Genomic DNA, 21,750 nt, shown 5'->3' with positions numbered 1-21,750 from the left:
CAACAAATAACCATCATATCTTAGTTAACTTGGAGTCACGTGATGATATGTTGTGTGGTCCTCCCTCTAAAACTTGGAAAACCATGTAGTTTTTAGGCTACAGATGAAATAAGTTATGAACTTCACAGGGTAGTGAAACTACATGTGATGAGCTTGATGCTCAATTCCAACACATTTTGAGGGTCTTAATCTGGTGACATGATGACTGATGCGTGGTTGCCATTTGACAAATAAAAAAATTGTTCTCACCCATAATAATCTCATCAATCGGGTTAACAACGTTTATTCAACCAGTGGGATGTTTGTAATTGCCCCCAGGAAAGTCGAAAGAGGAACTCTTCATTGAGACAATGATAAACATCAATCTGTGGGAGAGTTGTGGTGGATATTATAAAATAAGGATCTGCTGGAGTCCAAGTCAAACCAAGATTCTTTATTTCTGAGCTCAGAGAGAATAACAGAGTTACACAGCGCAGTGTAGACAGTCTGAATTCCTGAAGCATTGGGTGATGAGCACAATTTTATTTGTCACATACACATGGTTAGCAGATGTTAATGCGAGTGTAGCGAAATGCTTGTGCTTCTAGTTCCGACAATGCAGTAATAACCAACAAGTAATCTAGCTAACAATTCCAAAACTACTACCTTAATTATAGACACAAGTGTAAGGGGATAAAGAATATGTACATAAAGATATATGAATGAGTGATGGTACAGAGCGATGGTATCATCTCCTTAGTTTTGTAGGTCAAATATATGTTTGAGTATACCCTGTACCATTTAATTTCATCTGGTAAAGACAGGTAAACACATTGTCAGTCAACAATATAAGACAACAGGAGCACTGTGTACGTTCTCTGATGAATTTAAGCCAATGTGATGTGAAATATCAACATACACGCTAAGAGAAGTAATTTCTCTTTCCTGTGTGGATTCTCTAATGACGTTTAAGTGACTGTTATGAGTAATATGTTTTCCCACAGTCTGAGCTTTTCTAAGCCTCCTCCTCTGTGTGCAGTTTAATGTGTCCTTTCAGGCTTCCTAAATGGGCAAAAGCTTTGCACCCTGGGAGGCGTGGTTAAGGCTTCTGCCCTGTGTGTATCCTCTCATGTCGTTTCAGCGTCCCTGATTGGCTGAAACACTTTCCACACTGGGAGCAGTGGTAAAGCTTCTCCCCCGTGTGTGTTCTCTCGTGTTGTTTCAGGTGCCATAACGCACTACAACCCTGTCCACATTGGGAGCAGTAGTAAGGCTTCTCTCCTGTGTGTATTCTCTCATGTCGTTTCAGCGTTCCTGAAAGGCCGAAACACTTTCCACACTGGGAGCAGTGGAAAGGCTTTTCCCCTGTGTGTATTCTCTCATGCTGTTTCAGCTCCCCCAAATGGTTGAAGCGCTTTCCACATTGGGAGCAGTGGTAAGGTTTCTCTCCTGTGTGTATTCTCTCGTGGTGTCTCAGTGTCCCTAAACCAGTAAAACTCCTTCCACACTGGGAGCAGTGGTAAGGCTTCTCCCCTGTGTGTGCTCTCTCATGTCGTTTCAGCTCCCCTGAATGGTTGAAACACTTTCCACACTGGGAGCAGTGGTAAGGCTTCTCCCCTGTGTGTATTATCCCATGTTGTTTCAGGCCCCATAACCCGTTACAACCCTTTCCACATTGGTAGCAGTGGTACGGCTTCTCTCCTGTGTATATTCTCTCGTGCTGTTTCAGATGACAAGGCCGTTTGAAACACTTTCCACATTGGGAGCAGTGGTAAGGCTTCTCCCCTGTGTGTATTATCTCGTGTTGTTTCAGGTGTGCTTTTTGGTTGAAACACTGTCCACACTGGGAGCAGTGGTAAGGCTTCTCCCCTGTGTGTATTCTCTCATGAGCTTTCAGGTGTGCTTTCTGGTTAAAACTCTTTCCACAGTGGGAGTACTGGTGTCGTCTTGCTGGTTTGGACGTCCCTGGCTCTGGTTCCTCTGGGTCTGGTCTTTCTCCTGCCAAAGACAGTGCTATTTTTAAATAGAGACCCAGATGAAACCACATGATAAAACAACCTTGCTACGAGGGTAAATCCTAAATCAGATCTCTCAATAACCTGAGGCCAGTTTTAACAATCTTATTACAAACTTATTTCATTCATCCTGTTTTACAAGTCAGAACACAAAAACCCTAGACAGTTCTAGGACACTGAAGACACAGACGTCGCTGGATTCCAATTGAACAGGTGGTTCTAAATATATAACATTCATAGCTGTATGATACAGAATGTGACCTACACACTTCCTTCAACATAAAATAACTAAAGAAGATATCTTGTGTGGAAGTCCAAAACTTGTTTTTACATCACAGATACAAAGCACATCAGTAACATCTCCCCGTTGTTGAAAGGGTTCGACACATTGCTGTTTAAATGGACCAATTTCTTATTTAGACATTCACAGATTTTCAACATTTTGATTATCGCTGATGTCATATTTTGGGTAAATGTTCCTAAAACTGATAGTAACAACACAAAAAACAAAAATATAAACGCAACATGTAAAGTGTTGGATGTTTCATGAGCATCACTGTTAGTCAACATTTATTCTTTGCCAAGATAATCCATCCACCTGACAATTGGCATGCTGACCTCAGGAATGTCCACTGGAGCTGTTGTCAGGGAATTGAATGTACAGTACCAGTCAAAAGTTTGGACTCACCTACTCATTCAAGGGTTTTTCTTTATTTTTACTATTTTCTACATTGTAAAATAATGGAAAGACATCAAAATTATTAAAAAACACATGGAATCATGTAGTAACCACAAGTGTTAAAATAAAATATATATTTTATTCTTCAAAAGTTGCCACCCTTGCTTTCTCTCAACTAGCTTCACCTGGAATCCTTTTCCAACAGTCTTGTAGGAGTTCCCATATATGCTGAGAACTTGTAGGCTGCTTTTCCTTCACTCTGCGATCAAACTTATCCCAAACCATCTTGATTTGTTGTACAGGCTTCCATTAAAGAACACACTTTGTGTTCCGTTAGACAGATAGCTCTGGTGCGGCAGGTAGCCTAGTGGTTAGAGCGGTAGGCCAGTAACCGAGAGATTGCTAGATCGAATCCATGAGCTGACTAGGTAAAACTCTGTCATTCTGCCCCTGAACAAGGCAGTCCTAGGCCGTCATTGAAAAAAATAATCTGCTCTTAACTGACTAGCCTAGTTAAATAAAGGTTACATTTAAAAAAATAACTCTTTATCCACAATACAGCAGGGGGTGTAAAGCCATACATTTTTTTCAGCAGCAGACTACGATCGATAATGTCAAAAGCCGCAGTGAGTCAAACAAAACAGCCCCAACAATATTTTATCATCAATTTCTCTCAGCCAATCAGTCATTTGTAAGTGCTGTGCTTGTTGAATGAACTTCCCTATAAGCTAAAAGTCTATATTTGTTTACTGTAAAATAGCATTGTATCTGGCCAAACACCATTCTTTAAATTTTCATGTAAGGGTTGGTAACAGGCTGATTGGTCGGCTATTTAAGCCAGTAAAGAGAGCTTTACTATTCTTGGGGAGTGGAATGACTTTAGCTTCCCTCCAAGCCTGAGGAAACACACTTTCTAGTGGGCTTAAATTGAAGATAATGCGAATAGAACTGGCAATATCGGCCGCTATTATCCTCAATCATTTTCCACCCACGTTGTCAGACACCATGACAACATGTCATTGTTGATTTTTTCGCCCAAAATTTCATTGAAGGTGTTCCAAAGCTTTTTACAATCATTCTTCATGTCATTATTCTTTGTTTCATAGTGTAGTTTCTTCTTTTTATTCAGATTAGTCACATGATTTCTCAATTTGCAATAGGTTTGCCAATCAGTTATTCAGCCAGACCTATATGCCATCTCTTTTGCCTCCCTCTTCATCATACCATTTTTAAATTTATCATCAATCCACGTGGATTTAACATTTTTACAGTCATTTTCTTAATGGGTGCATGCTTATTAGTAACTGGGATAAGCAATTTCAAATGTGTCAAGGGCAGCGTCTGGTTGCTCATCATTACACACCACGGACCAACAAATATTATTTACATTAATAACATAGGAAACTTTGAACATGGAGACAAAAAAATCTTCCTGATAGGAAGTGAAAGTGCAGGACCTCTTATACACAATATTAGTCACTGGGTGTTATGGTCAGACATGGCTCTCTGAAGAAAGACAGATCTGAATGCTGCTTGGGTGGAAACTGCAGCATTAGTAAAGATATGATCAAATGTTGATGATTTCATTCTGTGGATTAGATGAAGGACTAGGTTGAGGTAGGACAGATTGATCACCTGAAAAGGTTGCTGGTACTGTTACAGTTTGAAGCCTGTGGAACCATAAGGCAGGATTGAGAGAAGTTCTTCCATATAACTGGATGGAACAAATGTTGGGTTGTCTGAATTGCAATGTACAAACCTTGAGTAATTAAACTTGCCTGTTAAAGTCTTGTGTTCGATAGGGTTATTTACTGGGACAGGCAATGAAAAAAAAACCTAATAACATCAAAACAAGGAATCCCCATCAAACAATTGATGATCTCTTAAAGCTAGAACATTTCATCAGCCTTTTGGAACTTTGGTTTTCCTAGATATGACTACTATATTGTGATCACAACATCCGATGAATTTGGATACTGCTTTCAAACACATTCCTGCAGCAATAGTAAAGATATGATCAAAATATGTTGATGATTCAATTTCTGTACAGTTTGGAACTACCAGTACATAGTTGATTGATAAACTGAACCAGGTATGCAGGTGTACAGTACAGACCGTCCCCTGCACATACCCGGGCGTTTTTTTCCCAACCAGGGACAGAGTCTGCACACTATCAACAACAGGTCACCAGTACAGAGTTAATTGGAGGCTAAACATACGCTCCACAACAGAGTCAACAGAACTATATACAGGTTGTCCTGTGTAACAGATACCAGTGGGCAGCTATTTATTTGTTCAAACTGAATATCATTACAGAGTCCTGGCCTTCAAAATCAGGGGCCTGACCTCAACCCAAATTGAATGAATTGAGATGAGTTGGACAAGATATCAGCAGAGTTAAAAGTAGCCAACATATGCCCAGGATGTACCATGGAACTCCTTCAAGACTGTTGGAAAAGCATTCCAGGTTAAGCTGGTTGAGAGAATACCAGAGTGTGCAAAGTTGTTTTTGTTTTAGTCAACTACAGCCCTAGGAGGAACAGATACCAATGGGCAGATCTATTGTATTTGTTCAAACTAAACACAGCACTTACTTTGATGTGTCAAATCTGATCCTTTCTTCTCTTCTCCTCCTCTCACAGTTCCACTCAGCCCTGTTGTTTTCCTGCAGTCCACCAGCAGCACAGACAACCTCTTCATACCCAGCAGTAACGTGCTACCGGGAGAGGCACGATGTGGGGACTCCGGGAGGGAGGAAGGGCTAGCGTTGTCCTGGTAACCATAAAGAGGGGACACAGACACATATCATTATGGATGCTGATGTCACTGTTGTCATAAAGTGCTTTACAGAAACACAGCCCAGACCCAGAATAGAGCAAGCTGTATGCTAGACCAGACCAAGCTGTACCATCTGGTGTTCTGATCTGGATAGACTCTTCTCTGCCTCGTCAGCATCAGGATGTTGTTGAGGCTCCCCAGAGGATCCACAATAGTCATGTCTCTCTCCTGTGTTAATGAGAACATCAAACAGATGGTGAACTTATTACCATCATCAATTATAACCACTGTCTATTAAGTCATAGGGTCTTATCAGAGGCATTAATAGTCTAAATTAATTGGGTGCCTTTATGTGTCCCTTTGATATTTTAAGTATAAATTATGCTCCATTATTACATTTTAAAAGCCTGTTATATATAATTAAATCTAATTTAAAAGTCCCAAAAATACATGTAGCAATGGCAGATTGACCCTTTAACAATTTATATAGTACTGAACATCACATTGAAGTGAATAACTTAAGTAGAATGCCCCTTAAAAACCACACATTAATTCAACAACTGCATAGTTTGTGCCCCTGTTTTTAGGACAGTACTCACTGGTGTTAATCTGATATTCTGTCTCCTCCTCTTTCACTCCCAAAACGTCTTCCTCCTTCACCTTTACTGAGATAGAACCTTTTAGAGAGGAAGAGGATGCTTTCTCTTCTTTCCCTATAACAGCCTTCCTCTTTTTCATTCTGAAAGCCTCCTTTCTTCCTCCTCTTTCCATTCTGAGAAGGTTCTTTCTCTCCTTTCACTGTAATATCCTCCTCTTCGTCTTTCACGACAATATTCAGCGCCAGAGCTTCTTTCTCCGGACAGCAGACATCCTCTTCTTTAGCAGGGGATGAGTAGTTTAATGAGCTCATGGTCAGGGATGTTAGCTAGCTAGTTAGCATTAGCGAATAGCCTAGTGCTAGGCTCAGTATCAATCTTTAACACATTTGCAAATTGAACAAGCAAATTAGGTTAAAGTTAACGTCAACTGAAATGTTTTTTAAACACTGCGATTAGCTAATGTACATTAACATGGCCTAAAACGTCAATCATTCAGTTTTACCTTGTCTAGCAAGCTACCGACGTGGTTGAAATGGTATCCGTGTTGTTGTTCCTGAAGAAGCGTCCGTCCAGTCCATTATACGTCAGGCTAGAAGCATCACCTGAAAGACGCTCATCGCCATCTGCTGGCTGGAGTGGGTAACGCAGTTTGGAAACAGTTTCTACACTTTTTGTATTGGAAAGAACATCATAATAATTTAACAATGAGCTGATATATTTTCTCTTACGTCTTACAACTAATACTTTCCTGTACACAGACGTAAAAGCGTAATATGAATATGTAGATGATGAATAAATACTTCTATGAATAGGTAGCGTGTTAATACACATTTTCTCTGTTAATTTTTTATCTAGATGTGACCATACTATTCCCTTAAAGCTACGCTCTAAAAGATACAAATCATCCTGTAAACAACAGTAGCAAATGCATCACATGCAAATAGCACTTGATCATCTGTAGTGCAGGAACTGAAACAAAACATTAAGAACAAAGCTCCTTCCATGACATAGACTGACCAGGTGAATCCAGGTGAAAGCTATGATCCCTTAGAGCTGATGTCACTAGTTAAATCCACTTCAATCCGTGTAGATGAAGGGGGGGAGGTTTTTCAGTTCAAGAAGGATTGTTAAGCCTTGAGTGTGCTGAGACATGGATTGTGTACTGAGTACCATTCAGAGGGTGAATGTGGAGGCTGTAAATTCTTACCAGTGAGTCAACCTGCTATACTTAAGGTTCCAATGTAGTTGTGAAAATGTAGTGTCCACAGTAAGAAATTGAGGGAATGGTTACACAATACCAACAACTAGGTCTCTGACCTCAGAGTCAATGTGGAGGCTATATTGTTGTCAGGGATTACCAGTACAGAGTCAATGTGAAGGCTGTATACAGGCGGTACCAGTACAGAGTCAATGTGGAGGCTATATACAGGGGGTACCAGTACAGAGTCAATGTGGAAGGCTGTATACAGGCGGTACCAGTACAAAGTCAATGTGGAGGCTATATACAGGGGTACCAGGTAACAGTTGACAATGAGTCATGTGGATTTACTATATACAGGATATCAATCATATACAGGGGGTACCAGTACAGAGTCAATGTGGAGGCTATATTCAGGAGGTACCAACTAGTCAATAAAGGAAAATATATAAGGAGGTACCAGTACAGTGTCAATGTGGAGGCTATATACAGGAGGTACCTGTACAGAGTCAATGTGGAGGCTATATACAGGGGGTACCAGTACAGAGTCAATGTGGAGGCTGAAATACAGGAGGTACCTGTACAGAGTCAATGTGGAGGCTATATACAGGGGGTACCAGTACAGAGTCAATGTGGAGGCTATATACAGGAGGTACCAGTACAGAGTCAATGTGGAGGCTATATACAGGAGGTACCATTACAGTGTCAATGTGGAGGCTATATACAGGAGGTACCAGTACAGAGTCAATGTGGAGGCTGTATACAGGAGGTACCAGTACAGAGTCAATGTGGAGGCTATATACAGGAGGTACCAGTACAGAGTCAATGTGGAGGCTATATATAGGAGGTACCAGTACAGGGTCAATGTGAAGGCTATATACAGGAGGTACCAGTACAGGGTCAATGTGAAGGTTTGCTCGTGTTTCTTGGCCCAAGCAAGTCTCTTCTTCTTTTTGCTGTCCTTGAGTAGTGGTTTCTTTGCAGCAATTCGACCATGAAGGCCTGATTCACACAGTCTCCTCTGAACAGTTGATATTGAGATGTGTCTGTTAGTTCAACTCTGTGAAACATTTATTTGGGCAGCAATTTCTGAGGCTGGTAACTCTAATGAACGTATCCTCTGCAGCAGAAGTAACTCTGGGTCTCAATAAAATGCAAATGAATTACTTAAAAATCATTAAATGTGATTTTCTGGATTTTTGTTTTAGATTCCGTCTCTCACCTTTGAAGTGTATCTATGATAAAAATTACAGACCTCTACATGCTTTGTAAGTAGGAAAACCTGCAAAATCGGCAGTGTGTCAAATACTTGTTCTCCCCACTGTATAGCCATATTATAAAGTATGAAAAGGCTTGTTCGTTCACATGTCATGAATTCACTATGACATGATATTTGTATTACGACTTTTATTATGTAATAGATCATATCTTGAAAAGTGTTTTATTAGAAAAGTAATGAAAATCAAATTAAATATTAAGATTGTCAGTGCCAAATACAGGTGGCTAGACCTTAGTAAATGCTTACTTACAAGCCCTTAACCAACAATGCAGTTAAGAAAAATACTTGTTAAGTAAAATAAATAGTTTTGTTTAAAAATGCATATGCACATTTCTAAACCACTGGAGTTCTTCACTGTATAGATCTTCATTCCTACAGCCTTCATCAGGAAAACCTCCCAGTCTCTTCAATGTCTGAGAATTCATTCCTACAGCCTTCATCACAGATCCCTGAGTCTCTTCACTGTCTGATCTTCATTCCTACAGCCTTCATCACCGTCCCTGGAGTCTCTTCACTGTCTGATCTTCATTCCTACAGCCTTCATCACCATCCCTGGAGTCTCTTCACTGTCTGATCTTCATTCCTACAGCCTTCATCACCGTCCCTGGAGTCTCTTCACTGTCTGATCTTCATTCCTACAGCCTTCATCACCATCCCTGGAGTCTCTTCACTGAGTAAGTAAAGATAGTATAAGAAACCTCTCCCATTCTACTTGTCTATTATCTTTGTTTAGAAATAGTCATTTGTGTGACCTACTGATTTTCCCTACAATTTATTTTAAGGATTTAGAAATATAGAAATGGTAGAATGAGGAATGTCAGAGTCTGGAATATAAATATATACAGTTGGTTTACAATGTATATGATGGTGTGTCTAGACATTATGGACCGTATATGAATATAAAAGGTGTGTACAGTAGTAGTTATATAGGATGAGCCTTGACTAGAATACAGGGTGGAGTACTGGGTAATAACGGCTATTAACAGTGACTAAGTTCAGGGCAGGATACTATTCAGAAATCCGGCTAGAGGTGACTATTTAACAGTCTGATGACCTGGAGATAGACCACACATTAACAACATTAAGTATTGTGGTGGCAGCATCATGTTATGGGTATGCTTGTCACTGGCAGGGACTGGGGAGTTTATCAGGATCAAAAGAAATATGAAAGGAGCAAAGTGTAGACTTTGTATGAGGCACTGTACAGCCTTAACTGTGGAGTGACCCCAAAAATGGGATATCATCCAACTCAGTGAAACCATAGAACACAACTATTTAGTTTAAAAATATTGACTTAGCTCTTATTGCAGGATTTGACCTGAACATCACAACCTTTTAACCAAATATTGTGTGATTGAACATTCATGTTTGACAGCCTTACCTTTTGTGAGTAAAACCACCACCCATCAGCCCATTCTCTTCTTGATGTCAACTCCTGCATTGTATTGTTGCTAATAGTTTATGATTAATAATCCTCTTCAAGTTACACTTGGAGATGTCACCATACTATTCATTTAAAGCCCCTCTGTCAGATATAAATCATCAGATGTGGGAAACCATGAACTTTTACAGGAAACAATGGAGCAAATGTTCACTACGGTGTTGTTGTGCACTATCAGAGGGGTGTATTGAACTACTCTTATTCCAAATATCAATTCAATTCATGGTTTTCATTCAAGGGCTTTATTGATGCATGGGAATTTGACAAATAAAATTGCCAAATCAAGTCAACGGTATCCATAACATCAATCATGTATATAAGGTGAAAAACAACAAAAATCTATGAGTAAAATTACCAACAGAAGTTAAACAAAGTCAAGAATTACAAATGTCAGCTTCTTCAGGCAAAGTTTGCATCCTGTAGCTCAACTCCAAAAAGTTCAAGACACTGAAATGTAAATGGCTGGGTTGTACACTCTACTCAAAACTGGTGTTTGTTCTTCACAGTGCCATCCGTTTTGTCACTAAACACAGGTCCACAAATCTTGCTGCTGTGATGGCACACAGCTGGCTTTCACCCAGTAGATATGGGAGTTTTTCAAAATTGGAGACCCACTGGCTCCAGGTCATTACATCTGCTCCGTGATCTCAGTTCACTGGTCACGATGGCAACACCTCATATGCCTTCACAACAATCAGCTAAACACAGTGCTGATCCCTGGATGATACATTGGGCAGCAGGTTAGTGTGCAGCTCAGTTTCTGATCATTTTGTGGGAACAGCCAATAGCCTTCTTCTTTGAGAGCCATGTCTGCCTCGGCATTGTTTGAATAGCAGTTGCTAGAAGTCTGTACATGTCAAAGCTTTCCTTAATTTTGACTGGAGTCAGAACTGCAAAAATCAGGTATTCTGTTGGAGTACTCTTTGTTTAGGGCACAAATAGCATTCAAACTCAGCTGCTCTGTTTTTTTGTTAATTCTTTGCCAATGTGTTACAGTAATTATCATCGGTAAATGAGCCCACCCATTTTCATTCCTACAGTGCTGTCCCCTGGGGCTTGTATCTATTTTGTTCTGCTCTTTTGAACACCAATATCCTAGGACCAGCTGACCAGGGATCATTTATCACTCCAGTGTTAAACTGTCATTGATGGCTTTGTTCATGCCTTTTGCACACATTGTAATCAGACTGCCCTTTTCTTTTTTTCCTGGTTGTAGAAACAAAAATGGCTGTTTCTTGTTTACTCCATTTTAACTGATAATTAGTGGGTTCACACTGCTATGAAAGTGCTATCATTGCATTATTTGGTGTTTTACGTTGCAAATGAGAACTTTTTTGCAATAGCCAGGTGTCTCAAAATGGTGTTTAAAAAATTTTGTGATAAATCTTGCTGGCTTGTGCACGGACAAGAGAATTTTGCAACCATATAATGCAATGGGCTTTGTTAAACTGATTAAGTTGAAAATTAGCCAAATCACCATTGGTATGTTGAAATTTAAAAGTTTTCTTTTGATTTGCACTAGAATGCCTTTAATCTGCAATAGAGTCTGTTTGATGGAACATTTCTGTGGGAAAATGATGTTTACCAAGGTATGTTTTTTTGCAGATTTTTGAATATTCAACAGTGTCTGTCTGAAATTCATTTGGAAACTTAGCTACTAAGTGACTACCACCCATCCAACACCATTCTGCTTATTCAAACCATTTATTGTCACTGGGTCTGACAGAATCTGTGTCAGTTCAAGATCTAGGTGCAAATGCTATTTACATTTCTGTAGTCCCTCCTTGGTTGGTGACAAAGTGAGATCATCAGAAATTAATTTCAAACATTTCACCTATCACTGGATTCAGAGGGGGCAAGTTGGGTGAAACACAAAATGTTACCAGGTCATTGGATATATATGTTGCTGGTTGGGTAAACATTTCAAAATGTTAACCGGTCATGGAAACAGGATTTAATGTGTGTTTTTTGAAACACAAAATTTACCGCACATTGATTCAACTTTGTGGTTGGGTTTTAAAAATGTCAAATGTTTTACCCCCAAACTGGATTTATCAGTTGCAAGTTGGGTGAAACACAAAATGTTACCAGATTGGATATCGGTTGCTGGTTGGGTGAAAATCACAAAATGTTACCGGTCATTGGATTTTTGGTTGTCAATGGTTGGGTGAAACACAAAATGGTCTGTCATTGGATTTAGGTTGCTGGTTGGGTGAAACACAAAATGTTGACATTTGTCATTGGATTGTTTGCTGGTTGAGTGAAACACAAAACTATTATCAGAGGGTTGTGCATTATGACTTCCTGTGGAAACAATGACATTCAAAGTGGGAGGCTTGTAAATTCCCCCAGGAAAGTGGATTGAGGAACTCTTCATTTGAGACAATAATAAACAGCAATCCTTGGGAGAGTTGTGGTGGATATTATAAAATAAGGATCTGCTGGAGTCCAAGTCAAACCAAGATTCTTTATTTCTGAGCTCAGAGAGAATAACAGAGTTACACAGCGCAGTGTAGACAGTCTGAATTCCTGAAGCATTGAGTGATTAGCACATATCTTTATAGTTTCCTGTTCCTGGGCGGGACTTTATTCATACAAGGACACAGGTGCAAATTGGTTTGCAACACAGAATGATAGTCCCAAGAACAGGAGCTTATAATAGGACAGTTTCACAAGGTTAGTCACATACTCAGTTATGTGGACACACAAACAATTAACATTTTCCATTACAGAGTCTGAACATTTTCATTTCATTAAATCATCAGTGGGCCAACAATGCAAATGTCAACAATGGAACAAATGCATCACATCCAAATATCACTTGATTATCTGTAGTGCTGGAGGAATGACACACCCAGATAAACACACACAAGAGTTTAAAAAAAGGACAGTTTAAAAGAAGGAACCTGATCTTCTTTATATTCAAACTGACATACTCCATATTCAATTCATGTTTTCTAATAAAAACAAACAAATATATGTTTGAGTATACCCTGTACCATTTAATTTCATCTGGTAAAGACAGGTAAACACATTGTCAGTCAACAATATAAGACAACGGGAGCACTGTGTATGTTCTCTGATGAATTTTAAGTCAATGTGATGTGAAATATCAACATACACGCTAAGAGAAGTAATTTCTCTCTCCTGTGTGGATTCTCTAATGACGTTTAAATGACTGTTATGAGTAATATGTTTTCCCACAGTCTGAGCTTTTCTAAGCCTTCTCCTCTGTGTGCAGTCTAATGTGTTCTTTCAGGCTTCCTAAATGGGCAAATGGTTTGCACCCTGGGAGGAGTGGTAAGGCTTCTCTCCTGTGTGTATTCTCTCATGTTGTTTCAGGTTTCCTCTCTGGTTGAAACACTTTCCACATAGGGAGCAGTGGTAAGGCTTCTCCCTGTGTGTATTCTCTCATGTTGTTTCAGCTCCCCCAACTGGTTGAAACACTTTCCACACTGGGAGCAGTGGTAAGGCTTCTCTCCTGTGTGTATTCTCTCATGTTGTTTCAGCTCCCCGAATGGACGAAACACTTTCCACATTGGGAGCAGTGGTAAGGCTTCTCTCCTGTGTGTATTCTCTCATGTTGTTTCAGCTTTCCTATTTTCCGGTTGAAACACTTTCCACATTGGGAGCAGTGGTAAGGCTTCTCTCCTGTGTGTATTCTCTCATGTTGTTTCAGCTCCCTGACTGGTTGAAACACTTTCCACACTGGGAACAGTGGTAAGGCTTCTCCCCTGTGTGTATCCTCTCATGTTGTTTCAGGTGTGCTTTCTGGTTGAAACACTGTCCACACTGGGAGCAGTGGTAAGGCTTCTCCCCTGTGTGTATTCTCTCATGTTCAGTTTTCAGGGAACAGTGTGCTTTCTGTTTAAAACTCTTTTCCACACTGGGAGCACTGGTGTCGTCTTGCTGGTTTGGACGTCCCTGGCTCTGGTTCCTCTGAGTCTGGTCTTTCTCCTGCCAAAGATAGTGTTATTTTTAAATAGAGACCCGAATGAAAGCACATAATAAAACAACCTTACTTTAGGATTTAGGTAAATCCTAAATCAGATCTCTCAATAACCCGAGGCCAGTTTTAACAATCTTAGTGTGATTTTAAAACAAATGTAGAGCTTCCTGGTAATTACTGCTATGTTTACATTACTTATTCATCCTGTTTTACAAGTCAGAACACAAAAACCTAGACAGTTCTAGGACACTGAAGACACAGACGTCGCTGGATTCCAATTGAACAGGTGGTTCTAAATATATAACTTTCATAGCTGTATGATACAGAATGTGACCTACACACTTCCTTAAACATAAAATAACTAAAGAAGTAATTTTGTGTGGAAGTCCAAAACTTGTTTTTACGTCACAGATACAAAGCACATCAGTAACATCTCCCCGTTGTTGAAAGGGTTCGACACATTGCTGTTTAAATGGACCAATTTCTTATTTAGACAGTCACAGATTTTCAACATTTTGATTATCGCTGATGTCATATTTTGGGTAAATGTTCCTAAAACTGATAGTAACTACAAAAAACAAAAATATGAACGCAACATGTAAAGTGTTGGATGTTTCATGAGCATCACTGTTAGTCAACATTTATTCTTTGCCAAGATAATCCATCCACCTGACAGGTGTGGCATATCAAGAAGCTGATTGAACAGCTTGGTTATTACACAGGTGCACCTTGTGCTGGGGATAATAAAAGGCTACTCGAAAATGTGCAGTTTGTTCCCACAACAATGCCACAGATCTCTGAGGGAGCGGGCAATTGGCATGCTGACTGCAGGAATGTCCACTGGAGCTGTTACGGAATTTAATGTACAGTACCAGTCAAAAGTTTGGACTCACCTACTCATTCAAGGGTTTTTCTTTATTTTTACTATTTTCTACATTGTAGAATAATAAAGACATCAAAATTATTAAAAAACACATGGAATCATGTAGTAACCACAAGTGTTAAATCAAAATATATATTTTATTCTTCAAAAGTTGCCACCCTTGCTTTCTCTCAAACAGCTTCACCTGGAATCCTTTTCCAACAGTCTTGTAGGCGTTCCCACATATGCTGAGAACTTGTAGGCCGCTTTCCCTTCACCTCTGCGATCCAACTCATCCCAAACCATCTTGATTTGGTTGAGGTCGGGGGATTGTGTAGGCCAGGTCATCTGATGCAGCACTCCATCACTCTCCTACTTGATCAAATAGCTCTTACACAGCCTGGAGGTGTGTTGGGCCATTGTCCTGTTGAAAAACAAATGACAATGGGACTAAGCCCAAACCAGATGGGATGGCATATAGCTGTAGAATGCTGTGGAAGCCATGCTGGTTAAGTGTGACTTGAATAAATAAATCAATGACATTGTCAACAGCAAAGCACCCGCACACCATCACATCTCCTCCTCCATGCTTCACGGTGGGAACCACACATGGGGAGATAATCTGTTCATGTACTCCTTGTCTCACAAAGACATGACGCTCGGATCCAAAAAATCTCAAATTTGGACTCATCATCATCAGACCAGAGGACAGATATCCACCGGTCTAATGTCCATTGCTCGTGTTTCTTGGCCAAAGCAAGTCTCTTCTTCTTATTGGTGTCCTTTAGTAGTGGTTTCCTTGCAGCAATTCGACCATGAAGGCCTGATTCACGCAGTCTCCTCTGAACCGATGATGTTGAGATGTGTCTGTTACTTGAACTTTGTGAAGCATTTATTTGGGCTGCAATTTCTAAGGCTGGTAACTCTAATGAACTTATGCATCAGAAGTAACTCTGGATCTTCCATTCTTGTGGTGGTCCTTAAAGTAATGATGGACTGTTGTTTCTCTTTGCTTATTTGAGCTGCTCTTGACATAATATGGACTTTTACCCAATAGGGCTATCTTCTGTATACCACCCCTACCTTGTCACAACACAACTGGCTAGGGATTCCGCTAGCGGAACATTTCAACAAAATCCGGTGAAATTGCAGAGTGCAAAATATATATATAATTTTTTAGAAATATTTAACTTTCATGCATTCACAAGTGCAATACCACAAATTAAAGCTTAAGACTCCATAATGTTTCATCATTAAATGCTACAAGGCTCCTTTAAGACTCCATAATGTTTCATCATTAGATTGTACAGTCCTCCTTTAAGACTCCATCATTAGATGCTACAGTCCTCCTTTAAGACTCCATAATGTTTCATCATTAGATGCTACAGTCCTCCTTTAAGACTCCATAATGTTTCATCATTAGATGCTACAGTCCTCCTTTAAGACTCCATAATGTTTCATCATTAGATGCTACAGTCCTCCTTTAAGACTCCATAATGTTTCATTATTAGATGCTACAGTCCTCCTTTAAGACATCATGTTTAGAATGTGTCTGGAAGCGCTACTCTATCTATTCTACTCTCATCCTTTCGGTTTTAATAATATTTTAAAATAATAATGTTATAATAGGTAATAACTAACTTTAATAACTAGGGTTAATACCTGCCTGGCGCACCAACAAAATATTTATTTAGCCCCTCTAACAATACCGCTACAGAATTAGCATAGTAGGCCATGTAACTTAACCTGTAGTGACACCCAGCCCGTGAACGGGACCGTTATCATCATCTGACACTAATTAGCATAACGCAACGGACATAAATCTTCCTAGAAAATATTCCTATTCATGAAAATCACAAGTGAAATATATTGGAACACAGCTTAGCCTTTTGTTAATCACCCTGTCATCTCAGATTTTCAAAATATGCTTTACAGCCAACGCTAGACAAGCATCTGTGTAAGTTTATCATAGCCTAGCATAGCATTATGCCTTGCTAGCAGCAGGCAAACTTGTCACGGAAATCAGAAAAGCAATCAAATTAAATCGTTTACCTTTGATGAACTTAAAATGTTTTCACCCACGAGACTCCCAGGTAGACAGCCAAAGTTCATTTTTTCCCAAAAGATTATTTTTGTAGGCGAAATAGCTCTGTTTGTTCTTCACGTTTGGCTGAGAAATCGCCCGGAAATTGCGGTCACAACTCCGAAAAATATTCCAAATTAGCTCCATAATATCGACAAAAACATGGAAAACGTTGTTTAGAATCAATCCTCAAGGTGTTTTTCTAATATCTATTTGATAATATATCCATCGGGACAATTCCTTTTTCTCTAGGACCGATTGGAGTAATGGCTACCTCTGCGCTTTACGCGAGAATCTCTCTCGGAGCCACCATGTGACCACTTACGCAATGTGCACCCATATGGCTATTCTTCAACAGAAATGCATAAAACTACGTCACAATGCTGTGAACACCTTAGGGTATACGTAGAAAGTGTAAGCTCGTTGATGGTACATTCAAAGCCATATAGGGAGTCATTGGAACGCAGCGCTTTCAAAACCTGGGGCACTTCCGGGTTGGATTTTTCTCAGGCTTTCGCCTGCAACATCAGTTCTGTTATACTCACAGACAATATCTTTACAGTTTTGGAAACGTTAGAGTGTTTTCTATCCAAAGCTGTCAATTATATGCATATTCTAGCATCTTCTCCTGACAAAATATCCCGTTTAAAACGGGGACGTTTTTTTCCCAAAAATGAAAATACTGCCCCCTAACACCAAGAGGTTTTAAGGTAATCAGAAATATTTAGGACTAACTTATTCCTTGACACCCATTCTGAAACTAACTGCAGCTCTATGTTAAGTGTTGCAGTCATTTCAGTCGATGTAGTAGCTGACGTGTACGGTGTTGAGTCATCCGCATACATAGACTCACTGGCTTTACTCAAATGTCATTGGCATGTTGTTGGTAAAGATTGAAAAAAGTAGGTGCCAAACAGCTGCCCTGGGGAATTCCTGATTCAAACTTGATTTTGTAGCTCTGGGGCGGCAGGTAGCCTAGTGGTTAGAGCGGTAGGCCAGTAACCGAAAGATTGCTGGATCGAATCCCGAGTTGACAAGGTAAAAAACTCTGTCGTTCTGCCCCTGAACAAGGCAGTCGTAGGCCGTCATTGAAAAAAATAATTTGTTCTTAACTGACTTGCCTAGTTAAATAAAGGTTACATTTTAAAAGAAAAACTCTTTATCCACAATATAGCAGGGGGTGTAAAGCCATACGTTTTTTCAGCAGCAGGCTATGATCGATAATGCCAAAAGCTGCACTGAAGTCTAACAAAACAGCCCCAACAATATTTTTATCATGAATTTCTCTCAGCCAATCAGTCATTTGCAAGTGCTGTGCTTGCTGAATGAACTTCCCTATAAGCTAAAAGTCTATATTTGTTTACTGTAAAATAGCATTGTATCTGGTCAAATATTTTTTTCCAAAATTGCAAGGGTTGGTTACAGGCTGATTGGTCAGCTATTTAAGCCAGTAAAGGGAGCTTTTTTACTATTTTGTAATGGAATGACTTTAGTTCCCTCTAGGCCTGAGGGCACACACTTTCTAGTAGGCTTAAATTAAAGACAAGGCAAATAGGAATGGCTTCTATTATCCTCAATTTTCCATCCACGTTGTCAGACACCAGTGACTTGTCATTGTTGATTTTATTTGCACAAAATATCATTGAAGATGCTCCAAAGATTTTTGTCTTCATTCATTTATCTTTGTTTCATTGTGTACTTTCTTCTTTTTATTCAGTTTAGTCAAATGATGTCTCAATTTGCAATAGGTTTGCCAATCAGTTATTCAGCCAGACCTATATGCCATCTCTTTTGCCTCCCTCTTCATCATACCATTTTTAAATTCCTCATCAATCCACGTGGATTTAACAGTTTTTACAGTCATTTTCTTAATGGGTGCATGCTTATTAGTAACTGGGATAAGCAGTTTCAAATGTGTCAAGGGCAGCGTCTGGTTGCTCATCATTACACACCACGGACCAACAAATATTATTTACATCAACAACATAGGAATCACTACAAAAAAATGTATGACCTCTTATACACAATATTAGGCCCAGCCTTTGGAACTGTGGTTTTCCTAGACATGGCTACTATATTGTGATCACTACATCTGATGGATCTGGATACTGCTTTAAAACCCATTTCTGCAGCATTAGTAAAGATATGATCAAACCATGTTGATGATTTCATTCCTCTACTGTTTGTCACTACCCTGGTAGGTTGATTGATAACCTGAACAAGGTTGCCGGCACTGGTTACAGTTTGAAGCTTTTGCTTGAGTGGGCAGCCTGATCACAGTTTTTCTTCAGTATTAGTTAATTAATTACCAAAATCTTGAGTTTAGTTTGCCTGTTCTACAGTCTTGTAAAGATAGGGGGTTGACTGGGACAGGCAATGTAACATCCATAATGTTTTAAGGAAAAGTTTTTGTAAAACAAGCACCTTACATCGGATCATCTTGAAACTTTCTCTCCAAAGCTAACTTTCATCAAGGTTTTATATGGTCTATTGGTTTCTCTCTTTTCATTGGCAGAATCCTTTTTCAGTGTTATGATATTCATAACATCCATATACACCAGTCTATCTTCCTGTCAACTAACAGAACTCTGCTGGTTGTCCTGGTAACAGATACCAGTGGGCAGATCTATTTATTTGTTCAAACTGAACTACAGCACTTACTTTGATGAGTCAAATCTGATCCTTTCTTCTCTTCTCCTCCTCTCACAGTTCCACTCAGCCCCGTTGTTTTCCTGCAGTCCACCAGCAGCACAGACAACCTCTTCATACCCAGCAGTAAGGTGCTACCGGGAGAGGCACGATACAGGGACTCCGGGAGGGAGGAAGGGCTAGCGTTGTCCTGGTAACCATAAAGAGGGGACACAGACACATATCATTATGGATGCTGATGTCACTGTTGTCATGAAGTGCTTTACAGAAACCCATCCCAGACCCAGAGAGAGCAAGCTGTATGCTAGACCAGACCAAGCTGTACCATCTGGTGTTCTGATCTGGAGAGACTCTTCTCTGCCTCGTCAGCATCAGGATGTTGTTGAGGCTCCCCAGAGGATCCACGATAGTCATGTCTCTCTCCTGTGTGAACAAGAACATCAAACAGATGGTGAACTTATGATCAAGAGCCATGACTATGTCTAAGAAAAGGGTCTATAATGGCCACTTTCCTCATGATTTCTGAAATTATTGTTTGTGTTGCAAATGTAAAGGGTCTTTCCACAAAATGGGTGTCTTTGTCCCTTTGATATTTTAAGTAGAAATTATGCACCAATGTTGAATTTTAAAAGCCTGTTATATGATGAGTGAGCACTTTAATGTGGACCACATGGAGATATTCAATAAATCTAATATAAAAGTCACTAAAATATATGTACAAATGACAGATAGACCCCCATTTAACAATTCATTGAGCACTGAACAACATTTTAAAGTGTAGAACTTCAGTAGAATGCCCTTTCAAACCCCACATTAGTTCAAGAAAATAGATTTTGTGCCCCTGTTTTTAAGACAGTTCTCACTGGTCTTAATCGGATCTTCAGTTTCTCCTCCTCTTTTTTCTCCCAAAACGTCTTCCTCCTCTTTTATTGAGATAGCCTCCTCTTCCTCTTTTACTCCAAAAGGTTCTTCCTCTACTTTCAATGCGATAGCCTCCTCTTCCTCCTGAAAGCTTCTTCCTCTCCTTTCACCAGAGCGTCTTTCTCCGTCGAGTTTAGTGAGCTCATGTTCCGGGCGATTAGCCTAGTGCAGTATAAATGTACCACATTAGCTAATTTAACAAGCAATCTACGTTTCAATGAACTAGTAGATAGGTAAACATAATTGTGTTTAAAACACAAAGAGTAATATACACAAGATTTGTCTTAAACGCTTCAATGTTTCGGTTTAATGTTCGCTAGTAAACCACCACGTTGGTTTAATCAGAAGCCTTTCGTCGTTGTTGAAGAAGCCTCCTGTTCCGTCCACTAGATTATACGTCACGCAAGAAGCATCAACTGAAAGATTCACATCGCCATCTGCTGACTGGAGTGGGTAACGCAGTTTGGAAAAATATGAATTACAATGTTTATTCTGACAAGCAATGTCATAACTAGTCATTTAGAAACAACCAGATGTTATGTTTTCTCTTCCTTCTTACAGCCAATACTTTCCTCCAGGGCTGACCTGCCCATTAGGCAGGATTAGGTGACAGATTGAAGAGGGTGGCATATTCCGAGCTAAATCGACCACGGTTTGCCAGGTGCACGGTGTTTCCTCCGACACATGGGTGCGGCTGGATTCTGGGTTGGATGGGCGCTGTGTTCAGAAGCAGTGCGGCTTGGTTGGGTTGTGTATCGGAGGACGCATGACTTTCGACCTTCGTCTCTCCCATGAGCCCGTACAACAGTTGTAGCGATGAGACAAGATAGTAGCTACTAACAATTGGACACCACGAAATTGGGGAGAAAAAAAAAAAAAAAATGAAAAATTGACCAAGGTTCATCACTAACAACACATAATAACACCTCACATAATGGTGCCCAAAAACAATGAAAACTTCTCTCACCCAGTGGCATATTTATGTGAGTGTTTGTGTTGCCACATGAAGCAGTGGCCACTTTGCAAAAGGTAACGTGGACAGATATGTCTCTACCTGTGTCGAGCACATGCCCCTTTACCCTTCCAGTCTCTGAAGTGCCCTGATATAATTTGTATTCATTTTTGTTATAGTTATTCTGAACTCTCTGCCTGAAAATTGTTGTTAAATTTGCCTATGTGATTTGTATTTCCCTTCAACTTTTTGAAGATTAAACAGCCAGGAAATGCCCCTGTCTGAGTGCAGTCTACCACTATGTGTAGCTGTTAGCGATGATGCTAATGACAACCATCTTCTGGTTGATGAAAAAGCTTTCCATTA

At 39.8% G+C, this 21,750-nt stretch overlaps 1 protein-coding gene across 1 annotated transcript; it reads right to left on the bottom strand.

Moving 5' to 3' along the window:
* Positions 1–418: 418 nt before the first annotated feature.
* On the bottom strand, positions 419–5,400 carry LOC135568784 (zinc finger protein 239-like). Its single transcript, XM_065015530.1, has 2 exons — positions 5,268–5,400; positions 419–1,977 (listed from the first exon to the last, which is right to left on the bottom strand). The coding sequence occupies exons 1-2, from the start codon at positions 5,371–5,373 to the stop codon at positions 1,079–1,081; spliced, it is 1,005 nt and encodes a 334-aa protein (XP_064871602.1). The 5' UTR covers positions 5,374–5,400; the 3' UTR covers positions 419–1,078.
* Between the last annotated feature and the right edge of the window lie 16,350 nt (positions 5,401–21,750).

Source organism: Oncorhynchus nerka, unplaced genomic scaffold (assembly GCF_034236695.1).
Source record: "Oncorhynchus nerka isolate Pitt River unplaced genomic scaffold, Oner_Uvic_2.0 unplaced_scaffold_1388, whole genome shotgun sequence".
Taxonomy (NCBI): Eukaryota; Metazoa; Chordata; class Actinopteri; order Salmoniformes; family Salmonidae; genus Oncorhynchus; species Oncorhynchus nerka.
This window is presented reverse-complemented; position numbering and strand designations above follow the sequence as displayed.